Source organism: Sitodiplosis mosellana, unplaced genomic scaffold, assembly GCF_009176505.1.
Source record: "Sitodiplosis mosellana isolate CC-2019 unplaced genomic scaffold, AAFC_SMos_1.0 Smas_scaffold_3, whole genome shotgun sequence".
Taxonomy (NCBI): domain Eukaryota; kingdom Metazoa; phylum Arthropoda; class Insecta; order Diptera; family Cecidomyiidae; genus Sitodiplosis; species Sitodiplosis mosellana.
The window spans coordinates 1,621,662-1,637,395 of record NW_022595246.1 but is presented as its reverse complement, the minus strand read 5'-3'; the positions used below and the strand labels follow the sequence as shown (position 1 = coordinate 1,637,395).

Genomic DNA, 15,734 nt, shown 5'->3' with positions numbered 1-15,734 from the left:
TTCATTATTCATGAATAACGCTCCATTTGTTTCGATAGTTAACAATTCGGTCGTGGTTGAATTTCGATGTGCGGCAATCAAAATGAACAAGTTCATTTTCGATAACCTCTATATATTCTTGAAGTGGCACAATGCCCGTGGGCGACCAATATTTTACTAGCGGAAAGGATTTGTAACAGATTCACAGTGAATTTATTTAGTAGAAGCTTTTAAGCTATGACTCATTCAGAAAAAAGACTTTGTTTCCATTATTATCCGAAAGAATCTAACCTTTTTTCTTTTTTCCGATTTTTAGGATAAAAAAATAAGAAAGGCTCGACAGATGGGCTGAAAATTGATTTAAGACGAAGAATAAGATTTTAAAAAAATGATTAAAAAATAAATGAAGATTTAAAAAAAGGCTGTGTGATGCTCTATATTTTCGAAGCGCCTGTCTTATCGCATAAACATTGTATTGCAGCAAACTAAATAAAAAACATGGTCCACTTGAGTTGTTCCCTCGTGCTATTTGAACTGGCGGTAGTAGCAATGTTTGTTATCAAGTGATAACTGAATGCCAGTTCCGAATATATAAAAACCGGTTGTGTGTATGTGTGCATGCGTGTGTATTTATTTCTGCTGTCATAAAGCGGGTTAGCATACGTCAGAGTCGACAGTTCTTTCCGAATGTGAACACACATTCGTTGTTTGTTTACTGTCAACTCTTGAAAATTACGTAAACAAAATTTGTAAATGAATTCAATGTTCAGGTCATCAGTTTAAGTTTTGTGCTTAATTCCATAGAGAGACACAGGAAAAAAAGAGAATTCACACTACACTACATTTACAAGGCTAGCAAATAAATGCGGTTATCGTTGTAAATGATAAGAAACACAGACACAAAAACGATGACATCGTCTTTTGTTCTGTGAAACTTGTCTTTGTGATCAATCAAATGATTGATGCATTGTTCATTCGGAGCATTCATTTCCAGTCAGTTCAGTAGTTCGTCTCACAATGACGGCCGCTGTGTATTCGCGTGACGAAATTATTCAATTTCGAAATTGTCGACTAATTCGCAATCATCAAATCATTGTCGACGATTTGTGGATACAAAATGGTAAAATTATCAATCCAGAGCCTATATTCTTCGAAAAAAAAATCTGCTCACATCGACAAATTGACTGCAGTGGAGCGTTAATCGCGGCCGGGTTCATTGACATCCAAATAAACGGTTCGTGTCATTCCGGTTTTTTTCTGAACTCTTTCGCGGTGTTTGCTTATCGCAAATTTTGTGCATTGGATACATTTCGCGTTGAAAGTTTTTATCAGTAATTTGTTCGTATTTTCAATTTGAAACAGGTGGATTCGGTATCGATTTCGCCAATAACACAGCAAATATAGAAGAAGGCATTGAAACGGTCGCAAAAGGTTTATTAGCCCATGGTGTTACATCATTTTGTCCAACACTAGTGACCTCGTTACCTAAAATCTACCATGATATTCTTCCACGTATCAAAAAGACGAACGGAGGAGCAAAAGGTGCAAATATTCTTGGAGTTCATTTAGAAGGGCCGTTCATTAATCTGGAGAAAAAAGGCGCACATGAACCGAAATGCATTCGCGATTTTGATAATGTATGTGCATTTCGTGTGAAGAATCCCAGCTGAAGATTTCTCTTTTTAATTCGTTATTTTTTTGTGATCTTCTGTCATCGTTTCAATAGGGATTTTCCACTGTACTTGAAACATATGGAACGCTGGATAATGTTGCCATAATAACATTAGCGCCAGAAAAAGAAAATGCATTGAAAGTGATTGAAGAATTAACTGCCAGAAATATTACAGTGTCTGTTGGACACTCTATGGCCAATTTGGAGGAAGGTGAAGCTGCCATTAAACATGGATCGAAATTGATAACACATCTGTTCAATGCAATGTTACCGGTAAAAATGAATTAGTTACATATTCTTCGGCAGCTTCAGATTTGTTCAACAGATTTAAACTATTTTATGTCATTTTCATTTCGAAACTTCCACCTCTTCTTACGTTTCTCATAATTTTACTCCAGTTTCATCATCGCGATCCAGGTCTAGTCGGGCTATTGACATCTGATCAACTTTCCGAATCGGAAACGGTTTACTATGGAATCATTGCAGATGGAATACATACGCATCCAGCGGCATTGAGAATCGCATATCGTGCCAATAAGGAAGGTTTAATCTTAGTAACTGATGCCATTTCACCTTTCGGCTTGAAAGATGGTGAACATCATATCGGCCAAATGCGTATACGAATAAAAAATGGCATGGCTCAAATTGCCGAAACAAACACATTGTGCGGTAGCATTGCTTCAATGGATGAATGCATACGGATTTTTAAGAGATCCACAGGTAAACAGCATCAATTTAGTATTTTGTATTCATTATTATTATTCTTTACAATGGGCCTGATTCTTAATTGGTTTTAATGATAATTTTCTCCAAACAATTTTGGTTTTACTCGACCAATTGTAAGGCCCATCTCAATATTTTGGTTTTCTCAATCAATCTCAATGTAGGTTGTTCGACTGTGTTCGCAATTGAGGCGGCCACTTTGCACCCGGCCAAGTGTTTAGGCATCGAGAAATCTAAAGGAACCTTAGATTTTGATGCTGATGCTGACTTTGTTATGCTCAACGATGACTTAAGCGTTCGATCCACATGGATCGCCGGCAATCAAGTGTATTCTGCCACACATTAACCAGGTACAACAATTTTAATGGACGAAATAAAATCAAATACCAGATTTTTGATTGTTTTGTATGAATTTTAAATAAATATCCGTTTTATTTCCATTTTTATAAAGAAAAAGAAACAAAAAATCTGTAGATTTACATCATTGCATCAAAAGTTGCTTATACAAATAAAATAAAACGTAATGAATGAAATAAATTTAAGCTTGCTTTTTTATTTTGGAAACAAACACAGAGTTAAACTTTTGCTTGACATTTTGATTTTCGTTCATACAAGTGTTTATTTACATCATCAATGATTGATTTTTCTTGAATCTCGGTTGTCTGAGTCTATATTTAGGCAGAGTTTGTTGAAGGATGATGACACGGTTTGAATTATTCTTGTGTAAAAAGGAATTCTGTGGTAGGCCATGGAAATAATTGACGACATGTACGTATGAATATCGGGAAAAGAGAAAGAATAGAACGAGAAACGAAAAACAGAGTTCATGATTTGGTTAGATTTCCATTGTTTATTTTCTTTGATTTTGAATGATGTAAAAAGAGTTTGGCAAAATGCTATACATTTGTGATTATGGTGTTTATTCTTCCTCTTCTTCTTCTGTTTTGGGTGGAAAAGTGGTGTACATGGAATAAAGAGATGAAAAAATTTAATTAGCTTTGAACTTATTGGAATTTTTAAAATTGCAACTTTTTTGGGGGTGACCTACCTTCTTCCTCTTCCTCTTCTTCTTCTTCTGTTGGTTTGAATTGAGTATATGGAAAAGAAAGAAGAGTAAACAATTTAGATTGTGTCACAATAGCAAACGATTCATTTTTTCTCTTCAACTCGATCACTTACCTTCCTCTTCTTCTTCCTCTTCTTTAGGGTGAAAATGGTACATGGAATTGATAGAGAAAACGAATGCATTAGTCATTTTTGTTTCATGAAATTTATGTGAATTCTAATAAAATCTGATATAGATTCAATGTAAATTGTTTATATAAAAATGCAAATCTCAATGGAATGTGTAAAAAAAGTGCGCAAAAGCAATGAATTTAGCGCCGATTATTACCTTCTTCTTCTTCGTCTTCTTCTAATTTGATGAATTTGACCGAAACGATTGGAAATGAAAAAAGTGTGAATTAAAAATTTTAAATAAAAAAAAAATATCCAATTTCGAATTGTGTGTGAATGTGATCTAAATTTTCTCAATTTTTGTTTGTGCTTTTAAAAATGTTTTTTAGCATTTAATTAAGCGTTTGGAGAAAAGTTAGTTCGCAATCGTCAAATGAAATAGCGGCAATTAATAAGCATCTTACCCTCTTCTTCCTCTTCATCTTGTTCACCTGAGCAATGAACAAATTTCGAATAGCAAAAAAAATAAAAAGAAAGCATAATTTGAAATGAATGCGTTTTAAAGAAAAGCAAAAAAAAATAAAATATTCTGCTGAGCTTGAATGTATGTGCCATGGTAGCAGCGATGTATTGCAATGTTTGACACAAGCTGTCAGTCACACACGCCACTTACCTTCAACTTCCTCTACTTCTTCGACTTCCTCGGCTTCATCATCGACTTCAGCATCTTCGGCCTTGGCATCTTCTTCACCTGCACAACGAAGCATCAATTTGGTTATTTTTATCAATTCAAAGTTATTCATTTTGACAAATTAATTCAAAAAACTTTAAAATGGTATAATTTTCCCTGAAAGTTTCCAAAGTAAAAATGCAACACAAACCTTCTGGTGTTTCTGGATCGCCGGTTTTCTTGCCTGGTCGTTCACCGAACCATTTTGGAAGACGGGCTACAAAATATAATGCATTTTAGAATTTGATCTTCTCACTTTTCACTGATCTCAACGTGATCATATACAAATGAATGATTAAAAAAAAATGTTGTGTTATGTTCACCAAAACGATTTGTTGGAATGGATATTTGGATGTTGATGGTTTTTGTTAAGAGAAAGAAAAAATGCACCGAGATGAGAACGTTTACCTCTTTGGCGGCCTTGGTGTGAATCTTTCTTTTCGGCCCAGTTCTTTTCCAGGTGTTCTTTGTAGTTCTCCATTATACCCTGTTATGGACAGACATAAAACAAAAACAAATGGAAATTGGAACATTGTGAATTTGGATGTGTGATTTGTTTAACATGTAGAGAGTCATGCACATTTGTTTATCTAATCGAACGATCGAATCGGTGGAATGGTCGTTTTAGCCGCTTGTGGATACTTTCTTCTTCATTGGAAAGTGATATACATCATCAGAAATTTCAGCGAGTTTTGAAACGGGTGATTGACATAAACGAACAAATGGGCACACAGAAAATCAAGAGAGAGAGAGAGAGAGAAAACAGTCGGGGATCGCGTCATGTACACATATAACACGTAAACATTTAAATTCGAGTCTTTGCCCACTCACTTTTTGTACGTTTCATGAAAAATTCATTCTTTTCTTGCCACCGTTTATTAGCCAATTCACAGCAGATCGTTGTGTATCCCTTTTAAAATTTAATGACGCGATTTAATCTCATTTCATTTCAAATGCAAAGAAAATGGGGATAAATTTCGATAAGTAAACAAGTGCCAAAGGTAAAAAGAAAAGACAGAGGAAATGGAAACGTGAATACTTACACCTTCGAAGAGTTTCTTCTTGTCGTCGTATGAGCGGGTGTCGACACGTCGTTCATATTTGGAGGCGACTTGGATCTTTGGCTGTTTGATGAAAACAAGAAAGAGAAAACAAGAGAGAAATGCATTAGTTAGACATTGTCTGGTGTGATGAATAAAAGTGGGATTGCATCACATTTAGGGGTCCACGTACTGGGTATTTGCCTGTCAAAGCTTCTGGATCTAGACCCTTCTTCAAAGCCTTGTGCCGGAGTTGTTGCTTTTGTCTTTCTTTCAATTCCTTCAAGTCGTAGTCCTGACGCTTTTGCCGTTCTTCCAAATCGTATTTTTCCGTTTCCAATTTAACGATCAATTCCCACAATTCGGTGGCCTTCTTGCGAAGTACATCCTCACCCAAACCTTCGACTTCCAATGGCTTGATACGGAACGACAATGAGATTTTCTTTTCTTCTTCCAATTGTTCTTTGGTCTTGTTGCGCTCGATGGCACTGCCCGACAAACCGAGTGCGCCCTCTTTCTTTTGGATGGTGAAATTTGGCCCCTTCTTGTCCTTGTCTTTCATGGCTTGGAGCATAGCCTGGCGTTTCTTTTCGGCTTCTTCCAAACGTTGACGCTTTTCTTCTATATCGCGTTGTTTCTTCTCTTCGATTTCACGAACGCGACGCTCTTCTTCTTCCTTCTTGCGTTGAGCCATACGTTGTTCTTCTTCGGCACGGGTGACCTTACGTTTGGCTTGCTTCTCCTTGAGCTTTTTCAACTCATCTTCTTCCTTGGCACGTTGTTTACGCCATTCGGAAATGTAATCCTTCAACTGATCATCGAGATCGCAACGTTTTTGGTCTTGACGCTTGACGAACTCTGGATCTCCCGAGTCTCTGTTCAATCAATGACACACAAATGATACGGTCATAATCGGAATACACAATTTTCGTTTAAGTCTTATGCGTTGCTCAAACGGTCAACCGGTTATGGTTTGCCCGTTGAAATGCGTTGCTTTCTTAACCATTACGGATTTTGTTTCATGGTAAAGTTCGGGTGAGCTATTTTTCTTTAGTGGACAAAATTTGGTTTAGATTTGATTTTAGCTCACCCTTACTTTGTACCCAGAAAAGTTGTAATTTAATAGAAAAAATTTAAATCATTTTGAATTGAAAGCTTTTACGTCAAAATGCAATAATTTAAACACTAAAGTACATTCATTTACTGAAGGGTTTAAACATGCAGACATTTTTTTCGCTATAAGGTTATCAAGTTCTGTTTGTGCTTGTTTGCTTGTGCTTTCATGTTTGTGCCTGTGCATTGAGATCATCAAACTCGTTCATTAAACATTTTTTCATCAAATCGAACAAAAAGGGCGAATTATACGCTAAAAAAAGATTTTGTTGATCACAATGGTGTTAAAGTGTTAATTTGTTCGGGCGAATAAAAGGTTTTTGTTTGAATCCAAAGAGTGCTTTTGTTGTGGTAGTAATTTTTTTTTTGTATTTGTCCATAAAGGGAATTCTGTGTGTGCGTGTGGGATTTGGTTAAAACGTGTGCTCTTAAGAACTGGAATATTCTTTTACTTTTCGGTCGTTATTTTTTGGCGTAGTCACAGATGTAAACGGTGTATATGCGAGTCAATGCGAGTCAATGCGAGTGTACGATTTTCAATTGAGAAAAAAAAGAAAATGTAACAGAAAAAAATGATCCCGAGTTAAAAGCTGAATTCGGCCAAAAAAAAAAACCGATCAAAAAAAAGTTAAACTAAATTTTGACTTAAAAAACAATTATTTGCCGAAATGAGAAAAAAATGGACGGTTTTGCTTATGTAAATTTTGAATTGATTATAACGTTATTTGTTCAGCAAAATGCAATCTGAGAGAGAGAAAAAAAACACGTGTTTGTGAGCACCAAAAACTTACTCGGTTTTTGTCACAGTCCTGCAAGAAAACAACGGCATCGCCAAATACAAAGTGTGTGTTCACAGGATATGACATGATTTGATTGATTTGTATATATGTATGGTGGTGGTGGTGGTGGTGGTGGTTTTGGTGGTGGTGGTGGATTTGAAGTATTCGTATATACGTATTTATTTGCAGGATACGATCGAATGAATCAATGTGTATTTGTTTGTTTTTTGTTTGGAAAAACACAAAATAAATGTGGTAATGTTTTTAGACGACGTCGCATTGGACAAAAACATTGATTTGGTGTTTGTATTGTTTTTGTTTTGTGGTTGGTTGGTTTGATTGATTTGTACGGGGAGGGAAAACATAGTTTTAAACAAAACAGCAAAAAAAGGTGACCGGGAACCAAACCAAAAAAAAAAGAAAATAGAAAAAAAACATTATGCAATAAGAAATTAACAAACCTTTATGTGATCAGATTCATTACAAACTACCTTCTAAATTGTTTGCTACTGTTTTTAAAAAAACACTGTCTAAATGCATGTGATCGAGTTTGAGTTAAACTAACGAGAAAGAAAAATGCTCGAAAAATGAAATTGATTTCTACATTAGGCTACGCGTCTCGCTCTGATACTGATTTAGTCTTTACCTTGAAACTAATTTTAACTACACCGATACAAAACCTCTTCTTCAAAAGAGTCTACAAGTGAAACGAATTGTCCAAAAATAATTTGCTTTTCTTTGGTTTGAATGAAACAGAAGAAGAAGAAGAAGAAGAAGAAGAAAAATTCTACAGGTGCAAAGCACGACATTACGAAAACTGACTACAATCTAAAAGTATTATTTTTCCTCAGAAAACCCCTTCGTCGATTCAATTTCAATTTCTATGACGCAAACACAAATCAATTGGAAATCATTTTGTTTTATTCAACGCAGCTCATTTATCAGTGACTGGACAATAGCACACTTACTTCCTGTAAAACAAAAAGAAATAGAAAATAACCAGATTTAGTATCGATTGTCAACTTGGTTTTGAGTTAGATTTCGAGCGTTTTTTTATTGTTGCTGTTGTAAGAACGCCGTTAGTTTGCCTTGAGTATATATATTGCAGTTAGGCTTAGTAATTTTTTTTAAATTGTCATGCATCTCTTGACAATAGCCGTGTTGTGTGTGTGCGTACACAATTTCAATTGAGTTGAATTATATTTTAAAGCGATCGCAAAGTAAAACATTTTTAGTTGTGTTATCCTGTCACACGACATGACGGATTTGCATTATTTTTTTTATGTTTATAAATTAGTGTCAAGTTCTTGAAATCATCATAATTTATTTTGAGTTGTGAGCATCGACTTGGCCTTGTTCATGATTCGCGTGATTGAAAGAAATGTAACAGAAGCTTTACGTTGCAAATAGACAACGACAACGACGACGACGACGGCAGAGAATTAGAGAAAAAAACATTGAGAAAATAATCAAGAAAATCGCCCAAGCGAAAAGTCAGACGCCGCATCAGAGATAAATATAGTGAGAGAGAGAGAGGTAGAGAGAGAGAGAAGAAAGAAAAGGATTCGAATTCTAAATGATATGTACAACAATATTTACATTACAATGTGAAATGAGATCGAGAATAGACGATGAATTACTACTACATTCGGCACAAAATAGTCAATATTTACAAGAAATCAACTCTGTACCATTCCGAAGTGTTAGCGAAAGAGAGATAGAGAGAGAGTGTGTGTGTTTGTGTGAGCGAGAGAAAATTCTCTGTCGACTAAATACCAACAAAATCAAATTAAACTGGTTAGATTTGCTATTTGCTTTTTAATTGTGCTGTTTTTTTTTTACTTCAAATGCGATATAGGCTCAAACGCTGACTAATTGTGAACCACTTACGTTTCGTGAACTTCCTCGACGACCTCCTCTTCGGATCTTTTGATATGAATTGGTTTTTTTTTGGTGGGGGGAGAAAATTTGTAAAAATTAGTCATCAATTTATTTTTGAACAAAAAAAAAGAGAGTTAGTTTCCAAAAACAGAGGAACGGAAACATTGAAAGAGAATGAAAAAAAAGTCACGTCTACAAAGAGGGATCATAGCCCCAACATAAAAAAAGAATTATTCAACAAAATTAACGAAAGAATAGAGAGAGAAAAACAATAAGAAAATGATAAAAATAACATTTAATCGACGGTGAAGGTAAACGGGATACTTACGAGTATTCTTCTTCATCAGACATGGTGAAAGGGGTTTTTTAAAACCTAAAATATGCGAACAAAATATATGAGCGAATTTCGTTTTTCTCTTCTGATGATTGGGAATTTGTAGCCCAACGATTTGGAATGAATAAAAACGCAAAATTCGATGTCGACGACGACGACGACAACAGTTCAATCGGCCAAAAAAGAAATAGATTCGTGTTGCCATTTCACAATGGCTATTTTCATCGCAGGCAACGGAGCATACATTTTTATTATAGAAAAACACCCACATATGCTGCTGACTGTTCAAAAAGGAATGCGTTCTGTAATCGAGTGTGAGATCGACACAAAGCAACACCGTGTGTGTGTACGCGCGCGCGCGTCACTCGCCCGTGAGAGAGAGAGAGAGAGAGAGAGAGAGTGAAATGAGCAGAGAAAAAAAATAGAACTAAAAAGTGAAAATGTGAAACATGTTTGTTTGTGTGTCTCGTGCGATAATAATCACGAAGTATGTGTGTGTGTTTTTTTTACGTTCGCCTGTTGATTTTTATGCAATCATTTTGGGAGCGGCCACCATTTCTCTCTCTCTGGCCGTCGTCGTAGTCATCATTTGCACATACTCTTTTATATAACACCAACATCCTTTTCTAATAATTTCGCCGTCCGTAGATATAGAAAAGCCACTTGGCTTTTTGTGGGAAGTTTTCACACTGTGCCGACACGGTGGCTATATTTAGAATGCGCCTATCGTGTCACATATTTAGTAAGTGTTTGTCGGTGAATTATATTTCGATTTTTTTTTCTGTTGTTATTGAAGTTGAAAATGAACTAATCGCACGGCGCCCACGTCGAAATATTCTCTTCGCTCCATACGTTGTGCTCCATATTTCGACATTTCCACTGCACGGGCCTAGTTTGTGGGAAACGGATGCGTGTCTTTGAAGGCGGTTGAAAATAACTTGAAATGGAATTTACTGTCATTTGTTCTGTGCGCACAAGCAAAGGTATGATCGTAATTATGGTATGTGCAAGGGCGCTATTGGCCAATTCCATTTGTGGTTCGCAGGGAGAAATTGATAAAATGTTGGGCATTTGTTCAAATATTTGGCCACTTTCTGCGAAATCGGCTTCGATCGAATCGAATTGAATTTTTTATACGAAAGGAAGTTGGCATTGCGCACACTCAATGCGAATACAATACGACGATTGGTACGAAGATCGAAAAATATTTTTAACCGTGTGTGTATGTTTTTGTTGTTCACATTTCGATTGAAGCGAATATGGACGAGACACACAAAAGCGAAAATGTGAACCGTTAACGTTTTCTTTTTTTCTTTCTTTCATCATTCATTTGCCGTTTATGTTTTCGAAACGTAAATGTGTGAGATGGTCACACATTCAGCGAAGATCGCACCAAAACAGGACCGAGGCGCATAGGCAAAATAAAAGTAAAGCAACAACAAAATAATTTGGCTACATCGCAAAAATAGAAAATGTGCTCGCCACCAAGCGCACGAATTGAATGAGTCGAGGCGTGTGAATGTGTATATATGTGCATGTGAATTTGTGTGATTGACTAGATGAATATTTGCTTTGATGGAAGGAAAAAAAAATATTTTTATTCTTTTGGAATTTGTTTTTTTTTTCTGTTCTCAATGTACAACCCGAGGAAATCTCGGTGTGTCGGGAGTAATGACGTATCGAATGAATTCCACTATTCCATTAACAATGTTGAAATTTATCACATCTTCCATACACACATTAATCAACACAATACTTTTGGTTCGTTTTTAATTAAAATTCGCAAAGCTGCAAGAAAATTTATGAATTTTCGTAGTATGAGATAAAAAAAAGGTGTTTTCGATTGACGAGAAAAAAATCGTTGACCATGTCACTTGATCCTTGAAAATCCCAAGTTGTTCACTTGAAAACTTTTATGCTGATTTTTCACACACACTTTACACAGATTTTCACTCTCGCCACAGACAATTTTTATTCAGACAAAAAATTCAATAAAATGAAACTTCATTTTTAGAAAACTTTTGACCAATTTTTCCACATTTTTTTTTAATTCTTCTCGAAAATGCGAATTCCAAATTGATCAGAGAAAATGAATCCTTTTTTTGGTGCTCATTGGAAGTGATGAAGAATCGAAAAAAAAATTGCAAGTATTTTGCTGACTTTGGATGAAATTGGAACTTACTTTACAAATTCAGAAAAATAAAAGAAAACGGTCAGCAGACGTCGTCGAACCGATGCTGCGAGTGAACTAAAACTAACAGAAGCTAGAGCAACACCTAGTCGTTGAGCTGAGCTCGGCTCGGAAAAATCGGATTCACGCACACCGTCGCAAAAATCGCCAACGTTTTCAATCCAATCGTTGATGATACGTTACACATCTACAGATCTCTCTCGCCTGATCATTTATTATTTTCGGCTATTTCTGTATCATTCGCACTACAAGAAATCCATTCAGTGCCTGCTATCATCTATTTTTTTTCCCTAAATATATGCGAATGCGATATTACCTCATATCATCAGCCAGATGCTTTTGTACTATGTTGAAAAACGAAAGAGCAAACAACAACAAAAACGGGCCTGCACTCATATGTCATGAGAGCAAGAGAGAGAGAGAGAATATATACATACACCGGATTGCACGGTGCTTACATACTTCGATCCGGCTATATTTAAACACCGACGATATTTATTTAGGCGAAAGCGCGCATATTTCTTCATTTGATTTTGCCGTTTTTTTACGTGGTTTACATTAAAATCGGAAAGAAGAAGAGAAAAAAAAACTGTATCGTTGTTCCATTGAGCAGTTGTTTGTAGGCGGTGTTGTTTAAGAAAAAACCAAAAAATATATATATAATTTTCCATGATTCCACATCAGCCAAACCCGAATCAAAATACATTAAAACGTCGAAAATCCGTGAAACATACATACATCCCACTAAATTGAGCAAAAAATTATTTCAATAATTTTTTTTTCTCTTCTCGATGACGAAAAAAAAGCATAGCACTTAAAATAAATACAAGAAATATTTTCAATCGTTTCGTTGGGTGAAATTTTCATCGAATACTTGAAAATTGCCGAAAATCTGATCTTGAAAACATTGATTTATTTAATCTACAACTTTGGTCGGCTCTTAGTTCAAGTTGAACATTTGGTGTATTGGAAAAATGCAAGAAAACAATTCATTGACTTGTCGTTATCACCGTTTCAAAATAAAATTAATCGAAAAAATTTCCTTATCAATAGTATTCTGCGGCAGTATTACTGCTCAATACTACTCACATATTCAAGTCATATTCACAGGCACCTCATTCATAACATGATCGGAATATCTCCACGGGAATCGTATTTTCCGTGTTTATCTGATGCTTAAATCCAGAATCGACGGTGTTTTAAGTGTCCGAAAGATAGATACATTTCGTATATATTCTATTTTCATATTTTCCGGTGTTATACAACGCTTCGTCACCTACATGAGAAAAATCTTCGATTAATTTTCGTCATGTTCAATCGCTTTTTTTCATCAATTCAAATTATTATGAATGAGAGCGAAGAATTCAATTTTCCACAAATCCCAGACAGAAATTCATTATCAATCCAAATAAATGAATGCAATTTCAAAAATTGAATCAGAAACAAGTCGTTCACATGCTCGAAAAAACCACTTTCATCCCACAAAAGAGATGAGAAAAATTTGCAGAAAGCCAACGAAAATGTACAAATCAATAGCTCGTTTCAAAAATTGACTAATTAATTCCGAGCGAAAATGTGTGACCTAGAAAAAGAAGCGAGCGAAGAGTTTTGTGAGCGGCGCTTGTAAGAATGTGAATCAATTAAATGATGCGCGACGATTTTTCGAAGATGAAGAACAGCAAAAAAAAAAAAATAAAAAAGTGAATCGCCCAAAAATTGTCGTAGTTGTGCACCGCGTTGGCAATCGATCTAAAACATACGTGATTGATGATTTGCAAGATAATATCTAATCAGCGAGACAGATTAATATGTCGGTTGTACGTTTTGTGTTGAATATTCATTTAGCATTCCTTTTAAAAATATACTATTTTCTAAGCAGCCGAAGAAGAATATCGCACTAATTTGATTCACAAATAAGACAGTTAACAGAAAGGAGGCGAGCAAAAGCAAGAGAAAAAAAGAAAAAAAAACTACGGACGTCAGTAGACGTGAAAATATTTCCGGACGCGCTTTACATTCGATGACGACGTAATTGTTTTTTTCTTCTCTGAATCTGTTTGTTATGTTTCATTTTCAATGCCGAACTACTGAACTGAAATAATGTCTCTTTTTTCCCAAGTTGTTACAGTTTGGCATTGTTTTCCTTTTCTCTCGGTCGCTCAACAAGTTCTTGTCTGTACCAATTTTTCATGAGCTGCCCTAGAAAAGAATTGTATCGATTGGCATTACGGTCAGACACTAAATGTTACTAAATTATGTTCGCACCATTTGAAATAGATAAGCAAAAATAAAATCTTGAACACACAACGAGAGAAAAAAACGTTGAGTTGGAAAACAAGTTTAGAATTTCCTCGGAAAATTGGTCGCATCGAACAAGAGAGAAATAAAAAAAAACAGATCACACAGTATACTATATATACATATTTTTATGCATGAAGCAAAAGAAAAATAACGGGCGTATTTACATTTCTCTATTGATTCGAATGTATGTTGGAGAGCAGCAACTGTTACCACTTCACACACAGGCTAAAAATAAATGAAAATTGCCTTTTTCTCTTTCTCTAGTTTCAACAAATCCGCATCGTATTCGTAGCGGGCTCTCGTGCATCGCACATCAAATATCATAATATTGTGGTGATCGAATAATTTTTTTTACCGCTCGGAGCATGTTCGGTGATGTTTCGCCAACATCTCTCTCGAGCGATAAATGTGAGCTATTTTTATTAAAACCTCAAGAAGGTATGTTTCGTTTTGTATCGATCTCAATTTCTCAGCTTATTGTAAACATTTTTTATTTTGCTGGAACTGTCGTTAAATCGTATCGTCACTTATCAGAGCCAAATGAATGTTAATTCATATAAATTCAAACCCAACTCCTTCAATAAATTCGCCCGAATGTTGCTGATAATTTTTTTATCATTCAAATTTTAGTGCAAGATGAGAAAATGATAAGTGTTTATAAATTTTCTTTATCATTGGCTAAAAATACCTTGATAGACCTTGCCATATAATCCAAAACATAACAATCTCACAACAATGAATAGAAAGAACATGAATGTTTTTTATCAACAACAAAGTTCACAATTGAAAAGGTTCCAAAAGCGGTCAAATCATTGATAAAAAAAAATGCAAAATGGGCGAAAAATGGAAGCTTCTATTTCCAAATTCCATCAAAAATGAATTTTTTTCTTGGCCATTTTGCATACAACAAAAATGTGATGAACTTGAAATATAACGTTTACACTTATTTTCAATTAGAATGTCAATTTTATTTATGTATATTTAGTTTAAAGCGCTAAAATACATCATAATTATGAACAGCTAGAAATCTACCGGACTCTATATCATCAAACACCGAGTCGAATATTTTATTTGAATTTAATCGACTGTTCTTTAGCTCCACCGATATTAAACTTTTGATAAAGTGAATCCACTTGACGTGGCACTTGAAGTATTATAACCCAAAAGTTGAAGTTGTATTTGCACTTGCAATGGATTTAATTTGCTAAAAATCCGAGACAATTCCGCCTCTCTAGAATCGATGACATTTATTATTGGCTATCCAATTATTATATTCGAACGTTGACATTGAAAATAATTTCCTGGAATATGTTTTGTCAATAAGAATAAAATGAAGATACACATCGTCGTTATTATCGGTCAAGTGTAGTCCAAATAATCTTTTATAATAGTCATAAAGAACGCCTAATGCAATAAAATGAAATGGAGCAAGTGATTCGATAATATCAATTGAATATATTGCATGCACCTACGGAATTCATAAAAGCATTGTAATACATGGAAATTATTATCATTTGGGAAAAAAGAGGCACTTAGCCCATGAAGTGGGTGAAAATTCCACACATGAAATGATATTGAACGAGTTTTTTTTAGTTATCGATATTTTGGTCAATATCACAGCTTGGATTAGTTCCACTTATAAAATAGTATGACTTACTCAGATTCTGACGAGATTATTTAAGGCAAGTTTTGCATCGAAAGATATGAAGTATATGTCCTTAGAAGATGTGTAGTGGTTAAAAATGCCTTGTAAAAAAAATCAATGTAGAATTGGCCGTCGTACACCTGCATGCAAAATGCGCATGCAAAAGTGTG

At 35.1% G+C, this 15,734-nt stretch overlaps 2 protein-coding genes across 33 annotated transcripts in view; one reads left to right on the top strand and one right to left on the bottom strand.

The window, feature by feature from the left end:
* The first annotated feature begins 650 nt into the window (after window positions 1–650).
* LOC129565833 (N-acetylglucosamine-6-phosphate deacetylase) lies at window positions 651–3,001 on the top strand. Its single transcript, XM_055441081.1, has 5 exons — window positions 651–1,213; window positions 1,342–1,616; window positions 1,706–1,924; window positions 2,050–2,371; window positions 2,539–3,001. The coding sequence occupies exons 1-5, from the start codon at window positions 997–999 to the stop codon at window positions 2,718–2,720; spliced, it is 1,215 nt and encodes a 404-aa protein (XP_055297056.1). The 5' UTR covers window positions 651–996; the 3' UTR covers window positions 2,721–3,001.
* LOC129565834 (troponin T, skeletal muscle) overlaps window positions 2,903–15,734 on the bottom strand; it is a 94,143-nt gene continuing 81,311 nt past the window's right edge. For 2 of the 32 annotated variants that reach the window (XM_055441113.1, XM_055441114.1), the window contains exons 2-12: window positions 7,225–7,242; window positions 5,496–6,195; window positions 5,324–5,404; window positions 4,689–4,767; window positions 4,432–4,497; window positions 4,224–4,301; window positions 4,015–4,041; window positions 3,768–3,788; window positions 3,554–3,574; window positions 3,423–3,449; window positions 2,903–3,313 (exon numbers count right to left, since the gene is read on the bottom strand). In XM_055441113.1, the coding sequence (XP_055297088.1) occupies window positions 3,294–3,313; window positions 3,423–3,449; window positions 3,554–3,574; window positions 3,768–3,788; window positions 4,015–4,041; window positions 4,224–4,301; window positions 4,432–4,497; window positions 4,689–4,767; window positions 5,324–5,404; window positions 5,496–6,014 (939 nt within the window). In that variant the 5' untranslated portion in view covers window positions 6,015–6,195; window positions 7,225–7,242 and the 3' untranslated portion in view covers window positions 2,903–3,293. Of the gene's footprint in view, window positions 3,314–3,422; window positions 3,450–3,553; window positions 3,575–3,767; window positions 3,789–4,014; window positions 4,042–4,223; window positions 4,302–4,431; window positions 4,498–4,688; window positions 4,768–5,111; window positions 5,191–5,323; window positions 5,405–5,495; window positions 6,196–7,224; window positions 7,243–9,102; window positions 9,139–9,421; window positions 9,467–11,609; window positions 11,816–15,734 lie in introns of those variants that run through there. The other 30 variants (XM_055441083.1, XM_055441086.1, XM_055441084.1 and 27 more) reach the window with 30 other exon arrangements.

Excerpts from the sequence above, each read along its gene's own strand:
- LOC129565833 (XM_055441081.1), top strand. The coding sequence starts at position 997 with ATGACGGCCGCTGTGTATTCGCGTGACGAAATTATTCAATTTCGAAAT. Across the intron at positions 1,925-2,049 it reads TGTTCAATGCAATGTTACCG|TTTCATCATCGCGATCCAGG; the intron begins GTAAAAATGAAT and ends ATTTTACTCCAG. Across the intron at positions 2,372-2,538 it reads GATTTTTAAGAGATCCACAG|GTTGTTCGACTGTGTTCGCA; the intron begins GTAAACAGCATC and ends ATCTCAATGTAG.